At 42.3% G+C, this 17,315-nt stretch overlaps 1 protein-coding gene across 1 annotated transcript in view; it reads left to right on the forward strand.

Moving 5' to 3' along the window:
* The first annotated feature begins 7,955 nt into the window (after positions 1–7,955).
* Positions 7,956–17,315, forward strand: part of SPOCK2 (SPARC (osteonectin), cwcv and kazal like domains proteoglycan 2) — a 253,519-nt gene continuing 244,159 nt past the window's right edge. The window contains exon 1 of the mRNA XM_077454420.1: positions 7,956–8,280. Coding sequence (XP_077310546.1) covers positions 8,104–8,280 — 177 coding nt within the window. The 5' untranslated portion in view covers positions 7,956–8,103. The remainder of the gene's footprint in view (positions 8,281–17,315) is intronic.

Below are 17,315 nucleotides of genomic sequence, written 5' to 3' on the forward strand. Positions count from 1 at the left end.
ATTTCCTTTAGGCGCCTTTAAATGATATAAATGGTATCCAATGTTGTTCTTTTAAGCTTTAGATTATACAAATGTGCATACACAAGTCACTATCTTTCATTAACCTAACTTACAACAATTTCTGACTACAAGGACCTCTTACAATACCTTTACCTGTACACCACACCCCTGTGTAGCACTCTGCAACTCTGTCATCATAGCTGAAGCTATTCCAGAGTTACAAACAAACCCAAGGATAAACCGAGAAAACAACCAAGCTTTACTTACCACCAGCCCACAGAAGACCAAATAACCTCAGGGAAGCGCAGGGGGCGCCGGTCACGGAGCATTATCACTTTATCCAATTGAAGCACTGGATTGTAGCATTGCGCCACACGTCCACCTATCCCTTCCAAAAAACTTTTTTTTAACATACATGCCATCACTCCCCAGGGTCCCCGGGCCTCATCTCGGCCATTTATGCCTCCCTGAATGGTCGCCCGCCATCGGCACCCCTCTCTTATATGACTCAATGGGAAAAGGACCTTCAGGCCCCAGTAGACCAAGAGGATTGGAACAGAGCCTGGCACACTGTCGCCAAATGCTCGTTCAACACAAATACCCTAGAGGCCGCATATAAAGTAATGTTCCGATGGTATTGGGTACCTGCCCGCACGGCTCGGGCATTCCCTGGGAGTACTGACAGATGCTTCCGCAACTGTGGACAGCGAGGTGATGTCATGCACACATGGTGGGCTTGCCCAAGGTTGGTGGGGTTCTGGTCTAGGATCTTTGGTTTACTGCAGACACTCTTTCATCTAACGATTCGAAGGGACGCTAGGCTAGCTCTCCTACATTGCCCAGTTCCTGGCCTGCGCGGCCCTCAACAGAAGCTGGCTACCTATCTGTTTATAGCGGCCAAGCGGACCATTGCCCAAGCCTGGAAGTCACAACGGGTAGATTTTCAAGGGGTTAAGACACGCATGACTGCTATGTTACTTCAGGAACGTATGTCCAGTATTGTCCATGATTCTCATGCTAAATTTCTAAAGATCTGGGAGGCGTGGATCTCTTATGAGTTCCACACGCTCCAAGCGGCATGCCTGGGCTTGGTCTAAATTCCCCTAGCGGGGCGTCCGAGCCCGAGCTTTCCCCCTTCCTTTCCTCCCCCTTTTCTTTTCTCCTTACCCTTCTTTCTTCTGTTCTCTGTCTCTCTTCTCTCTCCTTAGTAATCTCTCCCATTACTAATAAAAACTGCTACCTCCCATGGACGGGGGTAGCAGGAACAGGGCTTACTCGCAGAACATGATTCAGGAACGAGTTGTTTGGCACTGAACCAGGCTAGATTCCATCTCTTGCTCATCTCCCTTCCTTATCCTGAGTTTATTAGAAATATATTGTGATGGTTAGCCCTTTGGATTTATATTCATGATTAGTGGCCCCTGCGAGGGCTCACAAGGAGTTGATTGTAATCTCTTGTTTATTACTGTTTATTCAAAAATTCTCAATAAATATATTGAAACAGAAAACCAAATAACCTGTCTAACAGCATGCGTTAAAAGCAGGGGTTTAGTCTGCACAAATTTGCAAATGCATGCGTAACCCACAGAGCCCCCCGTCAAGGCACCCCGGTATCTGTGGTACCTAACACTAACTTATAAGTGTCATCACAATGGAGGCATGTGCGTTCTGATGGATAGGTGAGAGCAGGTGGACTGAAGGGGTGCCACCCCTTCTTAGAGGTGCAGGAGCACACTGAGCACCCAGCACAATGGCAGTGTCAGTGAGATGCCTGACCAAAAAACAGGACAGTGAAACAAATTTGATCCAGGGTACCTACCATTTTTCAGTTGAATTCTGTACCAGTAGAAGATAAGGGTGAAGAAAAGAGGAGCTATTGAGAAACAGGGTTACCTCTGTGTCCCAGGTAAGAATTATACGGCTTTGTTTACACAAAGTTGGCGGGGTGAAATAACTGGTTGGTCAGTTGTGTTTTTTGCCCCCTCCCCAATCACCCTAAAGTTGGGGGTGAGATAACTGGCTGGTCAGTTGTGTTTATATTGCCCCCTCCTCAATCACCTCCAAGTTGGATGGTGAGATAGCTGGTTGCTCAGTTGTGTTTATATTGCCCCCTCCTCAATCACCTCAGTACTAAGCTGCAAATGCATTGCCATGCTGCAAAAACTACCCCCCCCCCCCCCATCCCATTCAGTAAGCAGTACCACCAGCTTAAGGCAACCCATTCAAGTGAATAGTGTTGCACCACAACCGCCCTGCAACTATGTGCAATGCACTCAGTAGCAGCCTGGTGATGCAGGCTTTTACGGATTCAAACAGGGGGGTAAGGAGGAGCCATAACACTTCCTGATTGCCTGAAATGCCCTCTGAAAATGGAAAATTTGGAAGATCTGGAAATCTTGGAGTACCATTTCATGCTAATTTTAAGGCTTGGCATGTTGGGTATCTATTTACTCACTGCCACCTCGTGTTTTATATTTTACAAAAAAAAAACGGGTAATATGTTGAATTTGTTTCCCCTAAAATGAACTTTGTGTATTTTTACAGAAAATTAGCTTTTGCTAAACCATAGCACAAATATTGTAAGCCCTTGTACACTTGTACGGTCGGACATTCTGACAACAAAATCCATTGGATTTTGGCCGACGGATTTTGTCCGAAACTGGTGTTGCATACACACGGTTGGACAAAGTTGTCAGACAATCCGATCGTTCAGAACGCGATGACGTAATTTAGTTACGATGGGGCTACGTTCAGGCTAGTAGCCAATAGCTTTGGTCTCCTAATTTGATCTGAGCATGCGTGGCACTTTGTCGGATCGGAATTCTCTACACACAATTGGACAAAGTCTGATCGGATCATGTTGTCGGAAAATTTTATAGCCCAGCTCTAAAACTTTGTCGGTCGGATATACTGACGGAAACAGTCCGGTCGGATTATCCGACAACACGGTCCGATCGGACATTTTCCGTTGGAATGTCCAACCGTGTGTACAAGTGCTAGGACATAACAAATTTGAACTACCACTGTTTTATTTTCCAGAGTTCCTGTTTTCAGAAACGTATAATATTTGGAGGTTTAACCTCTTAAGGACCGGTATATTTTCCCCTTTAATGATCAGGCCATTTTTTGTGATACGGCACTGCGTTGCTTTAACTGACAATTGCGCGGTCGTACGACAATGTACCCCTCGTACGATTAACGCTGACAGCAATGGGTTAAACCACACCCTATATTCAGCCATATGAAGCCATGCTTGCTTTTATATATCATATTGAACCTTCTCCAGACTATCCCTTTTTGTAAAAGTCTAAACTTGGAAGGTGAGTGAGTACATGCAATCACTGAAACCAATGCATGGGGGTTATTGCTGTAGAATCTAATTTGCTGCACCACAATTTACTAACAAAATATTCTTCTTTTTGATTGAGAATGTGAAGCAGATATTTTGTTTGATGTGTCTGGCATTCTCATGTTTTTACTAACTTTTTTTGTGCTACACTATACTCAACATGGTGCCTGTCCCTAATCCACACAAACTAGTTTATTTCATTCCTTCATAGAATGATACATGTTAGCCTTAAAAAGACACATCAACCTGCAAGTATCTGTCATTGATACATTGTTAGTGGTTACTGTTGTAACAATTAAATACAGCAAGAGGACAGCTGTTTCTTATGGGATTGAGCAGATCCTTGTAGTCCTTCAGAATAGCTAAGGTCCCATCCACACTATGGCCCCATTTACACTGATGCGGTGCGGTTTGACTGCACCGTGGTTGCAGAGCAGTGTATCCACGGGTTTGGTGTGGGTTTCAGAAAGCACACCAAAACCACGGGACATAATAGAACTTTATGTCACAGCTAACCCACACCAAACCCACGTGTACACTGTACTACACAAATAGTATGGTCAAACCACACTGCATCAGTGAACAGGGTCTATATCACATAAAACAAGGCATCGTGCACATGTTACATTTTCATTTCAATGTGCTGCCATATGTGCGAACGCGGCAAAGTAGCACATGCACCCTTTTGAGCTTTGCATGTTTTTTAACTGCATGTTTTTCCACCTTTATGATTGCAGCCTAATACAGCACCTATCAGAATTCTTTCAATAATTAAGTTTCCCTAAACTCCTAAATCATTGATACATAGATATAGGGAAAAAAATTGGAAAATAAATATCATAAAGATGAAAGATGAAAAATTGATGTGAAACTAACAAACGGTGCACCCAAAGAATGCGATAGGAGAAAGATGACTTCCACCGCAAAACACACTGCCGTTTACTGACTTCCAATGATCTCCTATTATGGAAGATCACAAGCGCTTTTGGCTTAATATCCAGCCCGGGCCTTTGGTAAACACAGCGATGGTCACAGCGTCTTCCTGGATTACACCACTCAAAGGGACTTATTGCCACACGATCCCCATAAAGAAATAAAGGCTTTCTATAGTGTAAAATCTTTATGGTAATTTCATAGGTAAAAAAGTATTGCACTTATTGCACTCTGGGACCTACGTGAACGCGGTGAAGTCAGCACGTCATTCCTGCCTACGTGTTTCGTCAAAACTTTCGTCGTGAACTGGAATCTGATTGGACGCTACACGTTATACCATGCACAGCTGCACAAGATCTTGCACTCTCCAGTTTTAGTAAATCAACCCCAATCTGACACTGGGGCAGACTGACACTGACATCACCAGTGACACTAATACAGTGATCAATGCACTGTCACTGTACTAATGATTTTGTGTGGGAGGTGGTTAACATTTAGGAGCAATCAAGGGGTTAACTGTGTGCCTAACCATGTTTACTATGTGTTGTATGTGCTGCTTTTACTAAGTGATGTGCCAAACAGACACTTTGCTGCTGTCTGTAATAAGGCCTTTGTTGTTTACCAACACAGTACTCTCTTCTGTCATTTGCTCAGCCAATAAGCTAGTTCTGGACATAAATCATTGTCCAGGACCCATCGATTAGCTTGTGCTGGAGTGAATTACAGCATGGTTGTCTGGTTGCACGCGTATGCGGACCTAGAAGAAAGCCCTGATGTAAGGTTACATTGCAGTGCCTGTATGAGCCGCCCTGCTGCAGAATATGTACTGCAGCGGGATGGTAAGAACACATGGTTAAACACATAGGCTTCTGTGCTTTGTGTGGTCAGTTTAGATCAGGGATCTGCAAACTTTTTGAGCAAAGGGACAGTTTATTGTCCTTCAGGCTTTGGGGGGGGGGGGGGGGGGGGGCAGACTGTGGCCAGTGGGAGCAAAAAATAAGATTTTTATAACACCTTACCTGTAAAATCCTTTTCTTGGAGTACATCATGGGACACAGAGCCTTAGGTAATTACTTAATGGGTTATGGGCCACCTTCAGGTGATGGACACTGGTATACCCAATCCAGGAAGTTAATTACCTATATAACCCCACCTCCTTCCAGGAGCACATCAGTTTTTTCTCCAGAAATTCTCCAAAAAATGGAAAGTACCAGCAGTTAACACTGCGATTTCCAGTGTGAATAAAGGTCTAACTTGTCCAGTAGACAATGCACAAATGCTTAAGGATCCAATAGATAAAAAGTTGGAATCCCTGTTAAAATCGACTTTTTCCATGGCAGGTGTCGTTACTCAGCCTGCAGTCGCTGCAATAGGCGTCTGTCAATCACTAAAGGCCCATACACACGATCAGACTTTTTGACAACAAACATGCAAATGAGCTGTTTTGGAGCAACATCCGACTGTGTGTACGCTCCATCGGACAAACTTTTTTGGTTTTCATCGGACTTTTGTTGGCTGTGGGAACGGACAAACTTTCTGGCAACAAAAGTCAGATGGAGCAAAGTCTGATCATGTGTACAGAAAACCGTAGGACTTTTGTACAAAGTACAAACAGGCATGCTCAGAACCAATGCAAAAGATCAGACAACAATGCAGAAGTTGACCAAAGGTGGCGCTAAAGAGCAGAAAAACCACATGATTTGGTGAAAGTTGTCTGAAAAAGTCCTGCTGTGTGTATGCAATACAAGTTCAGGGCCGACGCCCTTTGTACAAAAATCCAAGGGAAAGTTTGTACAAAGTCCTATCGTGTGTATGAGGCTTAAAGGACCAATTTAAACAGGCCCTTAAAGAGGTTCCTGCACAACAAGCCCAGGAATTGGCTGAACTACCAAAGGCATTATGCTTTGCCATAGATGCCATTAAAGATTCTATTCACCAGGCTTCCCGCCTTATGCGTATGCTTGTACATATGCGTAGAATCTTGTGGTTAAAAAATTGGTCAGCCGATGCACCATGTGCAAAACCTCCTAACTGGGCTCCCTTTTCATGGGGAGCGACTTTTTTTAGAACATTTGGACAAATATATCCAAACAATTTCTAGCAGGAAAAGTACTCTTTGCCAGTCAAAAGAAAGTATAAACACACTTCATTTAAACAGGCTCTTTCCCCTGCGCCAGGGGCTTCTGCTTCTAGGCAGTGGCGATGGCCTTCGCAGTCAGACTCTATAGGATTTGGTATACCAGTGTCCATCACCTGAAGGTGGCCTACAACCCATTAAGTAATCACTGTGTCCCATGATGTATGATATAGAAAATTCCTTGCATCAGTGAATGAAAACAATGCCTCATCATTGGTGTCAGTTTAAGGATTAGTATCCCAGTAGTACCCCAAGGGCCGGTTAAAGGCAAGCAATGGGCCACATCCGGCCCTCGAGCCACCGTTTGTGGACCCCAGGTTTAGAACAAGGAAGAAGGGTGACTGGCAGGCTCCACCAGGTTGTTCAGAGGAAAGAAGTACATGAAAATGATAAAGACTACCGGTATGATTTATAAAGTACCGCTTTGTGAAAACACACATAGAAAAGAAAATATTTAGAAAATATTTATTTTTCGAAAATATTTATTTTAGTGCAACTTTGAAGGCATCTGTGCAGCTTCATGCACAGATGTCACACCCGAAATCGCCAAAAGTAGTACAGTAATAGTACTTTTTCATATTGATGCACCACAAAGTCGGTGCTGCATTGATTTAAAGCGGAGTTCCGCTTAAACATTTTTTTTTTTAAAGTCAGCAGCTACCAATACTGCAGCTTCTGACTTTTAAAATAAGGACACTTACTGTACCTGTCCAGGGTGCCAGCGCTGTCCTCACCTGAAGCCGACCCGTCCCTCTAGCTCTGGGTGGAGGAGCCGGCATCTTAAGTAAGGGAATCAGGAAGTGAAGCCTTGAGGTTTCACAGCCTGTTTCCCTACTGCGCATGAGCGAGTCGCGCTGCACGTTCTGACTGGTCCCTGCTGTCTTCTGGGACCTGTGTGTCTCCCAGAAGACAAGGGGGGGGGGGAGTGGCTGGACGTGGCGTAGATCGCTGTGGATACTGCTGGAAGTGGGAGCAAATAGCTAGTAGGTAAATAGGTGGCAAATGTGACGCCAAAGGGGGGGGGGACCGGATAAGCGGAAGTTCCATTTTTGCGTGGAACTCCGCTTTAAACATGGCCATTGTCGACAATAGGGTGTGACTTGTCATGCGATTTGACCTGTCAAATCGCATGACAAGTCCCTTCAATGTGAACGGGTGCTGAGGGGCATATTTATAAGGCAGTGGTTGCCACTTTTCCTCAAATAATCTCAAAACAAATTCAGCTTGATGATTCACCTGCAGTGAATGTTTGTTGATTGTCCATTATTAGGGTTTACTGTAACCATGAAATGACAAACCCTCTCATGTTCTGCTACCTGATTGGTCAGTTTAGCAGAAATGAAGGTTAGTAAATACACAGGACATATAGGAATGGCACATCACTGCCATGATAAAGTGTCGGTGAGCCCCGGGCATGTCCCTGTACAGACAGAGGAGGGGACATGACCTGATCGCCATGGTTCACCTTTCCCAGTACCATGCTGTCATGTAGAGCAGGTGTGGTGTCACCCCTCCTCCCCTCCTCCTCCTTCCTCTGATGCTGTGGCGCAGGCTCTCTGCTCTCCCCCTCCAGTCTGCTCTCCTCTCCTGTTCTCTGCTCTCCTCTCCTCTGCTCTGGGGCTCTCTCCTAGACAGCCAGTGACATCTCCATCCCCATCACCCAGCCAGGACCAAGCTGATCACGATGAGGAACCCGGCGGGCACCTGCCTCTTCCTCCTGCCCTTGCTGCTGCCCATCGCCTGGACCCAGGGAGACGGCAAAGAGGTGGAGAACACCGGCAATTTCATGGAGGATGAGCAATGGCTGTCCTCCATCAACCAGTACAGCGGCAAGATCAAACACTGGAACCGATTCCGAGATGTAAGTCCTCATCCAGGGGAATAGGGGGTCCCATACTGGAAAGGTGACATAGAGGTAACTGGGGAGGAGGGGGAGGGGTGCAATGTCCACGACTGTCACACCAGCCGCTGTCATGGACTATAGAGAGAGGAGGAGAGGGGACATGGAGGGACAATGCCATGGAATGATGCTGATGATGTAGAGGTGACCAGGAACGCAGGAGGATGTATGATGATGAGGATGGGAGATTGTATGATCATCATCATCACCAATCACTGTGCACATGGGGGATCTATATACAGTATATACTCTGTGTAATCCAAGAGGATCGTATGCCGATGGGTCATAGAGATCACACAGATGGGTCATAAGAAATGCAGGCTACAATATAGGATCACCCATGTAATAGGGATCAGGGCTGAGATCCCTGTATGACAATGCATGCAAGTAAATAGCAAGCTGTGAGTGCATGCTGGACACTTTGTAACGTAATAAAGGAGAACATATTACAGCATAAAATGCAGGAGTTGTAAATGGCATATATATATATATATATATATATATATATATATATATATATATATATATATATATATATATAGATATATATATATATATATATATATATATATATATATATATATATATATATGTGTATGTGTGTGTGATCTGTTGACAGGTTCTCTTTGGTAGGTTATCTATTATCTCTCTTCCCCCCTCTCCCCCCCTCTCTCCCTCTGTCCCCCTTCTCTCTCTCTGCCCCCCCTCTCTCTGTCCCCCCTCTCTCTCTCTGTCTCCCCCTTTTTCTCTCTGTCTTCCCCTCTCTCTCTGTCTCCCCCTCTCTCTCTGCCTCCCCTCTCCCTCCCCCTTTCTCTCTCTGTCTCCCCCCTCTCTCTCCATGCCTCCCCTCTCTCTGCCCCCCTCTCTCTCTGCCTCCCCTCTCCCTCCCCCCTCTCTCTCTGTCCCCCCCCTCTCTCTCTGTCTCCCCCTCTCCCTTTCCCCCCTCTCTCTTTCTCTGTCTCCCCCCTCTCCCTCTCTCCCTCTGTCTCCCCCCTCTCCCCCCTCTCTCTCTGTCTCCCCCTCTACATTTCCCCCTCTCTCTTTCTCTGTCTCCCCCTCTCTCTCTCTGCCTCCCCTCTCTCTCTCTCTCTGCCTCCCGACTCCCTCTCTCTGTCTGTCTCCCCCCTCTCCCCCCCTCTCTGTCTGTCTCCCCCTCTCCCTTTCCCCCTCTCTCTCTTTCTCTGTCTCCCCCCTCTCCCATTCTCTTTCTCTCTCTCCTCTCTCTCTCTCCTTGTCTCTCTCTCTGTCTCCCCCCCCCCCCCTCTTTCTATATATCTGATGCATAGACAAGTTCTCTTTAGCAGATGCATGCATATGTATATATAATATTGACAGGTTCTCTTTGATAGGTTGTCTTCTCTCTCGCTCCCCCCTCTCCCCTCTCTCTCTCTCTCTCCCTCCCCCTCTCGCTCCTCCCTCCCCCTCCCTCCTCTCTCCCCCTCTCTCTCCTTCCCCCTCTCCCTCTCTCCACTTTCCCCCTCTCTCTTTCCCTTCCCCTCCCCCCTTCTCTCTCTCTCTCTCTCTCTCTCTCTCTTTCTATCTTTTGCACTGACAAGTTCTCTTTAGCAGATGCATCTTGCAATGCATTGAATTATTCTCTTTGCTGGATTTTGTGTAATATATATATATATATCAGAATACATTGAATAGTTTTCTTTGATAGGTTGGCATTAGTGTGTGTGTATATACAGTATATATATATATATATATATATATATATACATACATAGATATATATAGTTATATACATTGGTTATTGGTTGAACTAGATGGTTTTGTGTCTTTTCTCAACCAAACTAACTGTAAATACTATATATATATATATATATATATATATATATATATATATATATATATATATATATATATATATATATATATATACATACACCTCAGAATTCATTGAGTGGTTCTCTTTGTTAGGGGCTGCCATTTGTGTATCAATATGTTTATATACAGTATATTTTTATGTATGCTAGAATGCATTGACAGGTTCTCTTAGGTAGCCTGTCATTTGTATGTACTGTAGCACAATCGAATCAGAGAAATCAGTTGCAGAAGCAGACCCACTAAGGGCTTAAAGGGTCAGTGCACCAAATTGATATTAAGGTTTTCTTTAGATGCTGGAAAGTAGAATCACCCGCTGCTTCTTCTTATATCTCCAGGACTTTTGATGCTGAGATCTCTATGACTGAGTTGGCACGCCTGCTTTAAAGGATAGAACTCTTCTAGGAGGGAGAGGGGCTTCTCGCCATTACATTTTTTCTTTTTTTCCATATTTTGAAGATTTGAGCATAAAAAGTGGGACTTTACAAAGTCTCCAGGAGATGCAGGAGTTTCAGCTCAAACTTGTCCATCTCTAAGTATTGAATGAAATGACCCTCTTAAATATATAATGGATCTGATCACAAAAGTGGCAGAAACAGGATATGTGATTGATAAATGTGGTAAAGGAGCTGAACTATCACATCACGGCGTAGAAAGGACGAGCGCTGTATAATAGAAGCTTTTGATGTACTCTGCTCATAGCACTGATGCTACTGATGGGAATGGATTTTAGCCTCAATCATAGCCCGCTAGCTGTTGTATGTATAGAAAAATAAGGCAGAATATCAGCTTATAGAGTATGACCCCATCACATCCCCACTTCTCAGCAGCCAGCATGGAGAAACATTACCTAGCATTATTGTTTATGCATTATACTGTGATTGCGTATAAATACATGTACATTGTTATGTTGTGCATGGAGGTAAACATAGCCTATGTTGTTATATTTTTCACTATTGTTTCCTTTGAATACAGCTCACTGTTATTTATATTGTTTTATATTTCTATCAGGAAAACATCAGAAATAGAAAAGTATTTACGGTGCAGATCTTGTGAAAGACACAACTAGAAAAGGAATGAATGGCTAATATATATATATATATATATATATATATATATATATATATATATATATATATATATATACATATATATATATATATATACACAGATGATGAGCTATATTATCCAGGAAAGAATAAGTAAAGGAAGGAGAGAATGGGGACAATTAATGCAATACATGGGGGGGCTGCAACCCTGCTGACTTAATTGGATGTCCAAGTCAGGAGCCAACTAGGCTGGCTAAGACTTCTCCTGTCAATCTGAGCCCATTGTGCTAATGGCGGTTGTTATTGAGATATATATTAGTTTCTAATACATCCTGCTGCTAATTCATTAGCGAAGAATAAAAAAAGAAAATGCTTTTGTATGGAAAATGGCACTTAAAATGTGTTAAAAAAAAATCCCATGTGTGTATATAAATTAACAATAATTAAAAAATGTATATGGTCTCTTGTCCACGCGGTTACCAGCGCTGTGTACGTGTGCGAGTGATTCTACACACCTAGATGGGAAATTGCATAATGAAATGTCTTACACATTTGCAGTTCCAGTAGGCTGGGTAGCTGAGCTTTTCCAGAACACTGCTGACCTGCTTCTCCATCGAGGAGTTAATGTGTAAAACCAACACTCCATTCAGTAAACATCAGCACTAATGAGAGAACAGGAAAAGAAGCAGATTTGTTAGTAAAAGGATCTGAAGGAGGTCAAACAGCAGGTTGAACGTGAAACAATTCCTCAGCATATGCCTCCTCCAACCTTTCTCGAGTCAGCCTCAATGGTCTGTCCACCCTTCATGTACTGTGGATGAGCCGCTGACGTGAACTTCTGTGCCCGAGCGTTTTTTTCACCGGTATTTTCTACACGATGGGTGACAGATTTCAACCGAGACGTGTGAACGTCTAGCTATCGGGTATCTTTGTGATCCTACGCATAGATTTCTGCCTCTTTTTATTGACAGCCTTTCTGAATATAAAACGCTAGCAGCTATTCCCAGGAGACGTTTGATTTCAGTCTAAACAGCTGGCGCTGCATCATCACATATCATTATAATATTACATTGTTTCTCATAATTTTCACGCTGCATGCAAAGATAAAATAGAGCGCAAGATAGAGTGCAGAATCATTGAGGCCTGCAGCAATGCTTGTAGTAAAGGTTTGCCTGCTGACTTCCAAAAAGTAAGCTTAGAAAAAAAAAATATATATATATACATACTACATGTACTATATATATATTTATAAAACAATGTCTGCTGCATTAGCTTTTGGCTCCATCTGCTTGCTTGTAAATTAGCCTAGTAGATCAGCCGTATGTAGGAGTTTGGTAGATGAGATGGTGGGGGGAGTAGCAGCGTCGGCAATTGATACCGCCACACATCAGCAGTACTGGGAGAGGCTCATTAGCTGGAAAACCTCTGCATATTGTATGAGGGTCTTAGGCTGTTTAAATAAGCCAATAAATTGGTCCTTCTGTTTCCTCTGCAATTCCAGGACTGCAGTACAGCTGATTCACCCCTCCCTACAGATATCTATATATGCTGCCCTGTAGAATAAAGGAGATTTCCTTTTACCTACTTTACTGAGCTGCACAATTAAGAGAGAGAGAGAGCTCAATAAATCCAAAGGAAGAGCATCTGCATGCTATACAGTTTTTGCACATGTCTTGATAACCGGGGACCTGAGCACTGGGGGATCAGCTGTTTGCTTAGCCAGTGTTTGCAAGTAATGGGCTGTATACTAGGACCTGTCATGGGCCTATTTACTATAATGGACTCAGGTGCTAGCGCCTAGGGCAGGAGCAATATGGAGCAGCACTAAAGTACAACATTAATCACTCTTGTATTTTTTATTACTATTATATATAACCCTTGTCTGGGTTCCTTCAGGCAAATACAGCAGAAAAACTAATACGATGCAATCGCAATGTTCTTTGTAAATGAATGTAAATCTCCAACCAAAACAATTTTGTTAAAATCCATCAGTTTTTACTGTTCTCTTCTGACTCACGTGGGAGATTTACCATCATTTCCTGCACTTTATCATCAAGACAGATGATGGGTAATTGCCAAAAGAGTAAGGTAATAATAATAATAATAATAATAATATTTCAAAGGGAGAATTAGAAACGGGCGTTTTACACCCCTTTCACACTGGGGCACTTTTCAGGCATTTTAGTGCTAAAAATAGTGGCTGAAAAGCGCCTCTCAAGCCAGCCCAGTGTGAAAGCCTAAGTGCTTTCACACTGGGGAAGTGCGCTTGCAGGATGGGAAAAAAAGTCCTGCAAGCAGCATCTTTGGGAAGGTGCAGGAGCAGTGTATACACCACTCCCAAAACACCCTGCCTATTGAAATGAATGGGCAGTGCTGCCGAAGCACCTGCAAAGCACTTCGGCAGCCCTGTAACACAGGCGCTATTAACCCCTTCTTCGGCCGCTAGCAGGAGTTAAAAGCACCTCACTAATGGCCAAATTAGCGCCTCCATAACAGCGGTAAAGTGCTGCTAAAACCAACAACGCTTTACTGCTAAAGCTCACACCACCCCAGTGTGAAAGGGGTCTAAAGGTGCATATTAATTAGGTTGAAAACAAATAGAAATGTATACATTTTATTTACAAATAGAAATGTATACATTTTATGTACAAATAGAAATGTATACATTTTATTTAATAGACATTGATTTTAAATATTGTATAAAAACCAACACAAATAAGTTCATACGGTCGTTGTACAAATGTTTTTCAACTCTACGTGTTTCGCCTTAATAATGGCTTCTTCAGGAGATTTTGCAAGACTTTATGTACAGTGTCACTATAAATAAACAAATGCGTATTTTAAATAGACAAGAAATATATATATATATATATATATATATATATATATATATATATATATATATATATATATATATATATATATATATACATCAAAGGTTCATAATATACATAGAGACCACATATGGTCTCAAAGTATTTAATTCCTTAATATATTACATTACAGAAAAAAATTAAAAAAAAATATATATGTATATGTCTGTGTGTCATTTGATGAAAAGTACTCTCACCCCATATGTAAATACAGCTCCAGAGGACTAGCAAGATCCACAGGCAACCCAGCAAAGTATCAGTGTGTCCTAGAGGGGGTAAAACCCTTAATTTAAGCCTGCAAAAACATAAAATCAATTATACTTGGACACTAATAATAATGTTCAATTAGGCATATAAAAGTTGCCTGTCTGGTCCATTATACCTACCCTGTTCAAGCATATGGTCAGAGAAAGGGAGTTTCAAAAAATAATCCTGTCACTAATGAGGACAGGAATACTTCAACAACTAGTATGCAACTTGCTAGAAGAAGACGCTGTTTTGTCTAGAGAAACATATGAAACATGAGCCAAAAGAATCTGTCTCATAGTCTCAATAGTCCCCATAACCAAGGACACAATTACATTGTTGTCTGATAAGCTAGACAAAAAGATTCAAGATAATACCTCACTAATAATAATAATAATAATAATGATAATCGTTTTTTAAGTAGCATAGGGAAAGACTTGAGCCTCCTCCGGGTCCACGTTGGGAGAATTTTCCCTCTCAGTTTGTCATATAACAGAAAGTAAGGTGAAATCCAGCATTTTAAAAATTGTCACCAGAAAAATAGTTGAGGGGAAATCTTTCAATAGAGATGCTTTTTAGGTGACAGTTATCTAAGAGGAGAATTCTCCTCAATTTGTGTTGATTTCTTCTAATTTCCCATTGCATCTTTGGGGAGGGAAGCAAAGGCAAAACATTTCTCTAGTTTTCGGACAGAGTGGAAAGGGATTTGAATCTGTTGTGTTTTTATTGCTGTCTGTACCCCTGTTGTCTTATGGGGCAGAGAGTGAAGGGAAATCTTTCCATTGGGATGCAGATGTAAAAAACAAATAAACTTCTAGGGTGGCCAATAGCAACAGTTGCCAAGCATAAAAGCTGAATGAGTTCCTTCTATTGGCTAAGCAAAAAAATCTTTTAGTTGAATACAGTAACAAAAATCATGAATGTACATGGCATTTAAAATGTGAAAAGTGCATCATAATACTTTTAGGTAAACAGTGAAATAATTACGCCAAAATATTTCCTTAATTGAAAAACGCTATACTTTCATTTTAATTTACCATTGTGATTCCTTTCAATGACACCAACATGGTGGCAGTATTCCTCCCACTGATATCAAGAATGGGGCACTATTTCTCCCACTGATACCAAAGATGGGGCATTATTATTCCCACTGACACTAATAAAGGGGCAATATTCCTCCCACTGATGCCAACAATGGAACACTATGCCTCCCCCAATACTAAAGATAGGACATTGTTAACGCCCACTGTGCACAGTCTAGCCCAGCCTTTCTCAACCTTTTTTCCCAGGGAAACCCTTAAAATATTTTCATGTGTCGGGGAACCCCTGATAAAACCCATTGGGGGTCAGTGGGAACAATGTCCCTTACTTTGGTGTTCAGTGAGAAGAATGCCCTTTTTTACAGTGGAGGTAAGAATGGCCCCCTTACCGAGAGTTATAAAGATCATTGGTGTCATACCACTGGCTCCTTCACATGGTATTTGCTCAGATCTATGTAGGTACCATCACACAAGAGGTAAATCAGCCACAGCTCAAGGAACCCCTAGCCACCTCTGAAGGAACCCTGGTTGAGAATGGCTGGTCTAGCCCCTCTAAAGTCTGAAGGACAGTAAACTGGCCCTTTGGTTAGAAAGTTTGGAGACTCCTGGTATAGAAAGTAGCAGTAACCACAGTTGACACTGTTATGTGTCAATTGAGACTGTTTGTTAGAAGGACAGTGGCCTTAATCTGGCCATATATATGGCAGTTTGATAAATTGTTCAAAAGTTCAAATCCATTAGTTGTCATAATCTGAAAGCAATCAAATGCATGAAATGGTGGTTTGGATTGACTGCAGAGAAGAGATCCAAATTTCCCCTATGAAACATGGTGAAAATCCGATCACCTTCCTTTAAACTACCGTAGTTTGTGGCCGTTACAATTTTAGTTCAGTGCAATCTTTCATTAAACTGTTTTGACAGTGTTAATTTTTTGACCAGTTTTGATTTCACAATGGACCACAGTTTGGTGGTCCATCAAACTGGCGGTTCTTGCTTGCTAGTGGTTTAGATTGACTGAAAATTGCCACGTGCAGCTTTAGAAGAGTTGTTTCTGCGTGCCATGGCCCTTAATCCTAGGTTCACACCGATTCCTTTGCTTGGGCACGGCAGCCCACTCAAATGAATGGACTGCCATGCCTGCGTTTCCACAAACAAAGGTACATACACCTTTTCAAAAACGTGGCCACAGGGAAATCGCATGTTTTTTCGACCATGTGACTTCCCTGAGTTTTTCCGCACATGCACTGCAATTTTACATGTGTGGGGGTGACATTCAGAATGAATGGCAGTCCAGCATGTTTTGGCAGAGCAGTATGTTTTCACTGCAGATGGGTGAGGGTGCAGGAATTTCTGCGATTCCTGCAATTGCAGCCACACACAGAAGTGTGAACCTAGCCTTATGGGCTGTAGCACCCAGGAGTAAAGTATTTACTGATTGTTTGCAATCAAAGAATTACTACATAGTAAATATCATAAAATGTAATATCTTCTCTTTATATTATGACTTATGTATTCAGGGATCATCCATGTAAGCTATATCTATATTCCTACTTCCAGAAATAAATTTAAATAACTGAATCAGTTAAATGTATCATTCTTACAGATGGTAGGGATAGACCCAACTGAAGGCCATTTACTTCTCCCCAGTGCCGGTTTTCCGCCCCCTAAGGACATGGCTGTGCATAATAAGGAATATCTGATATAGACAAGACTAATGGTGGAGTCACGCTATAATGCCCGTTTGTGTTGCCTGGCTGAAAATTAGAATAAAGGGAAGGATTTTACCACAAGTGTGGAGAATATTTTTATTCGATTTAGCAATTGTTTTGTTCAGTCATGTGAGAGTTTCAGACCTCAATGCTGAAAGTACCAGTCATTTTAGCCAAAAAAGCAATCTTAATGGCTTAGTGAATTGTGGCTCCTACCATTAATTCAGTAAAGATTGCTAATAGATTGCTAAT

Source organism: Lithobates pipiens, unplaced genomic scaffold, assembly GCF_037356315.1.
Source record: "Lithobates pipiens isolate NorthernLeopardFrog02 unplaced genomic scaffold, aLitPip1_a1.2 Scaffold_25, whole genome shotgun sequence".
In the NCBI taxonomy this organism is placed as follows: Eukaryota; Metazoa; Chordata; class Amphibia; order Anura; family Ranidae; genus Lithobates; species Lithobates pipiens.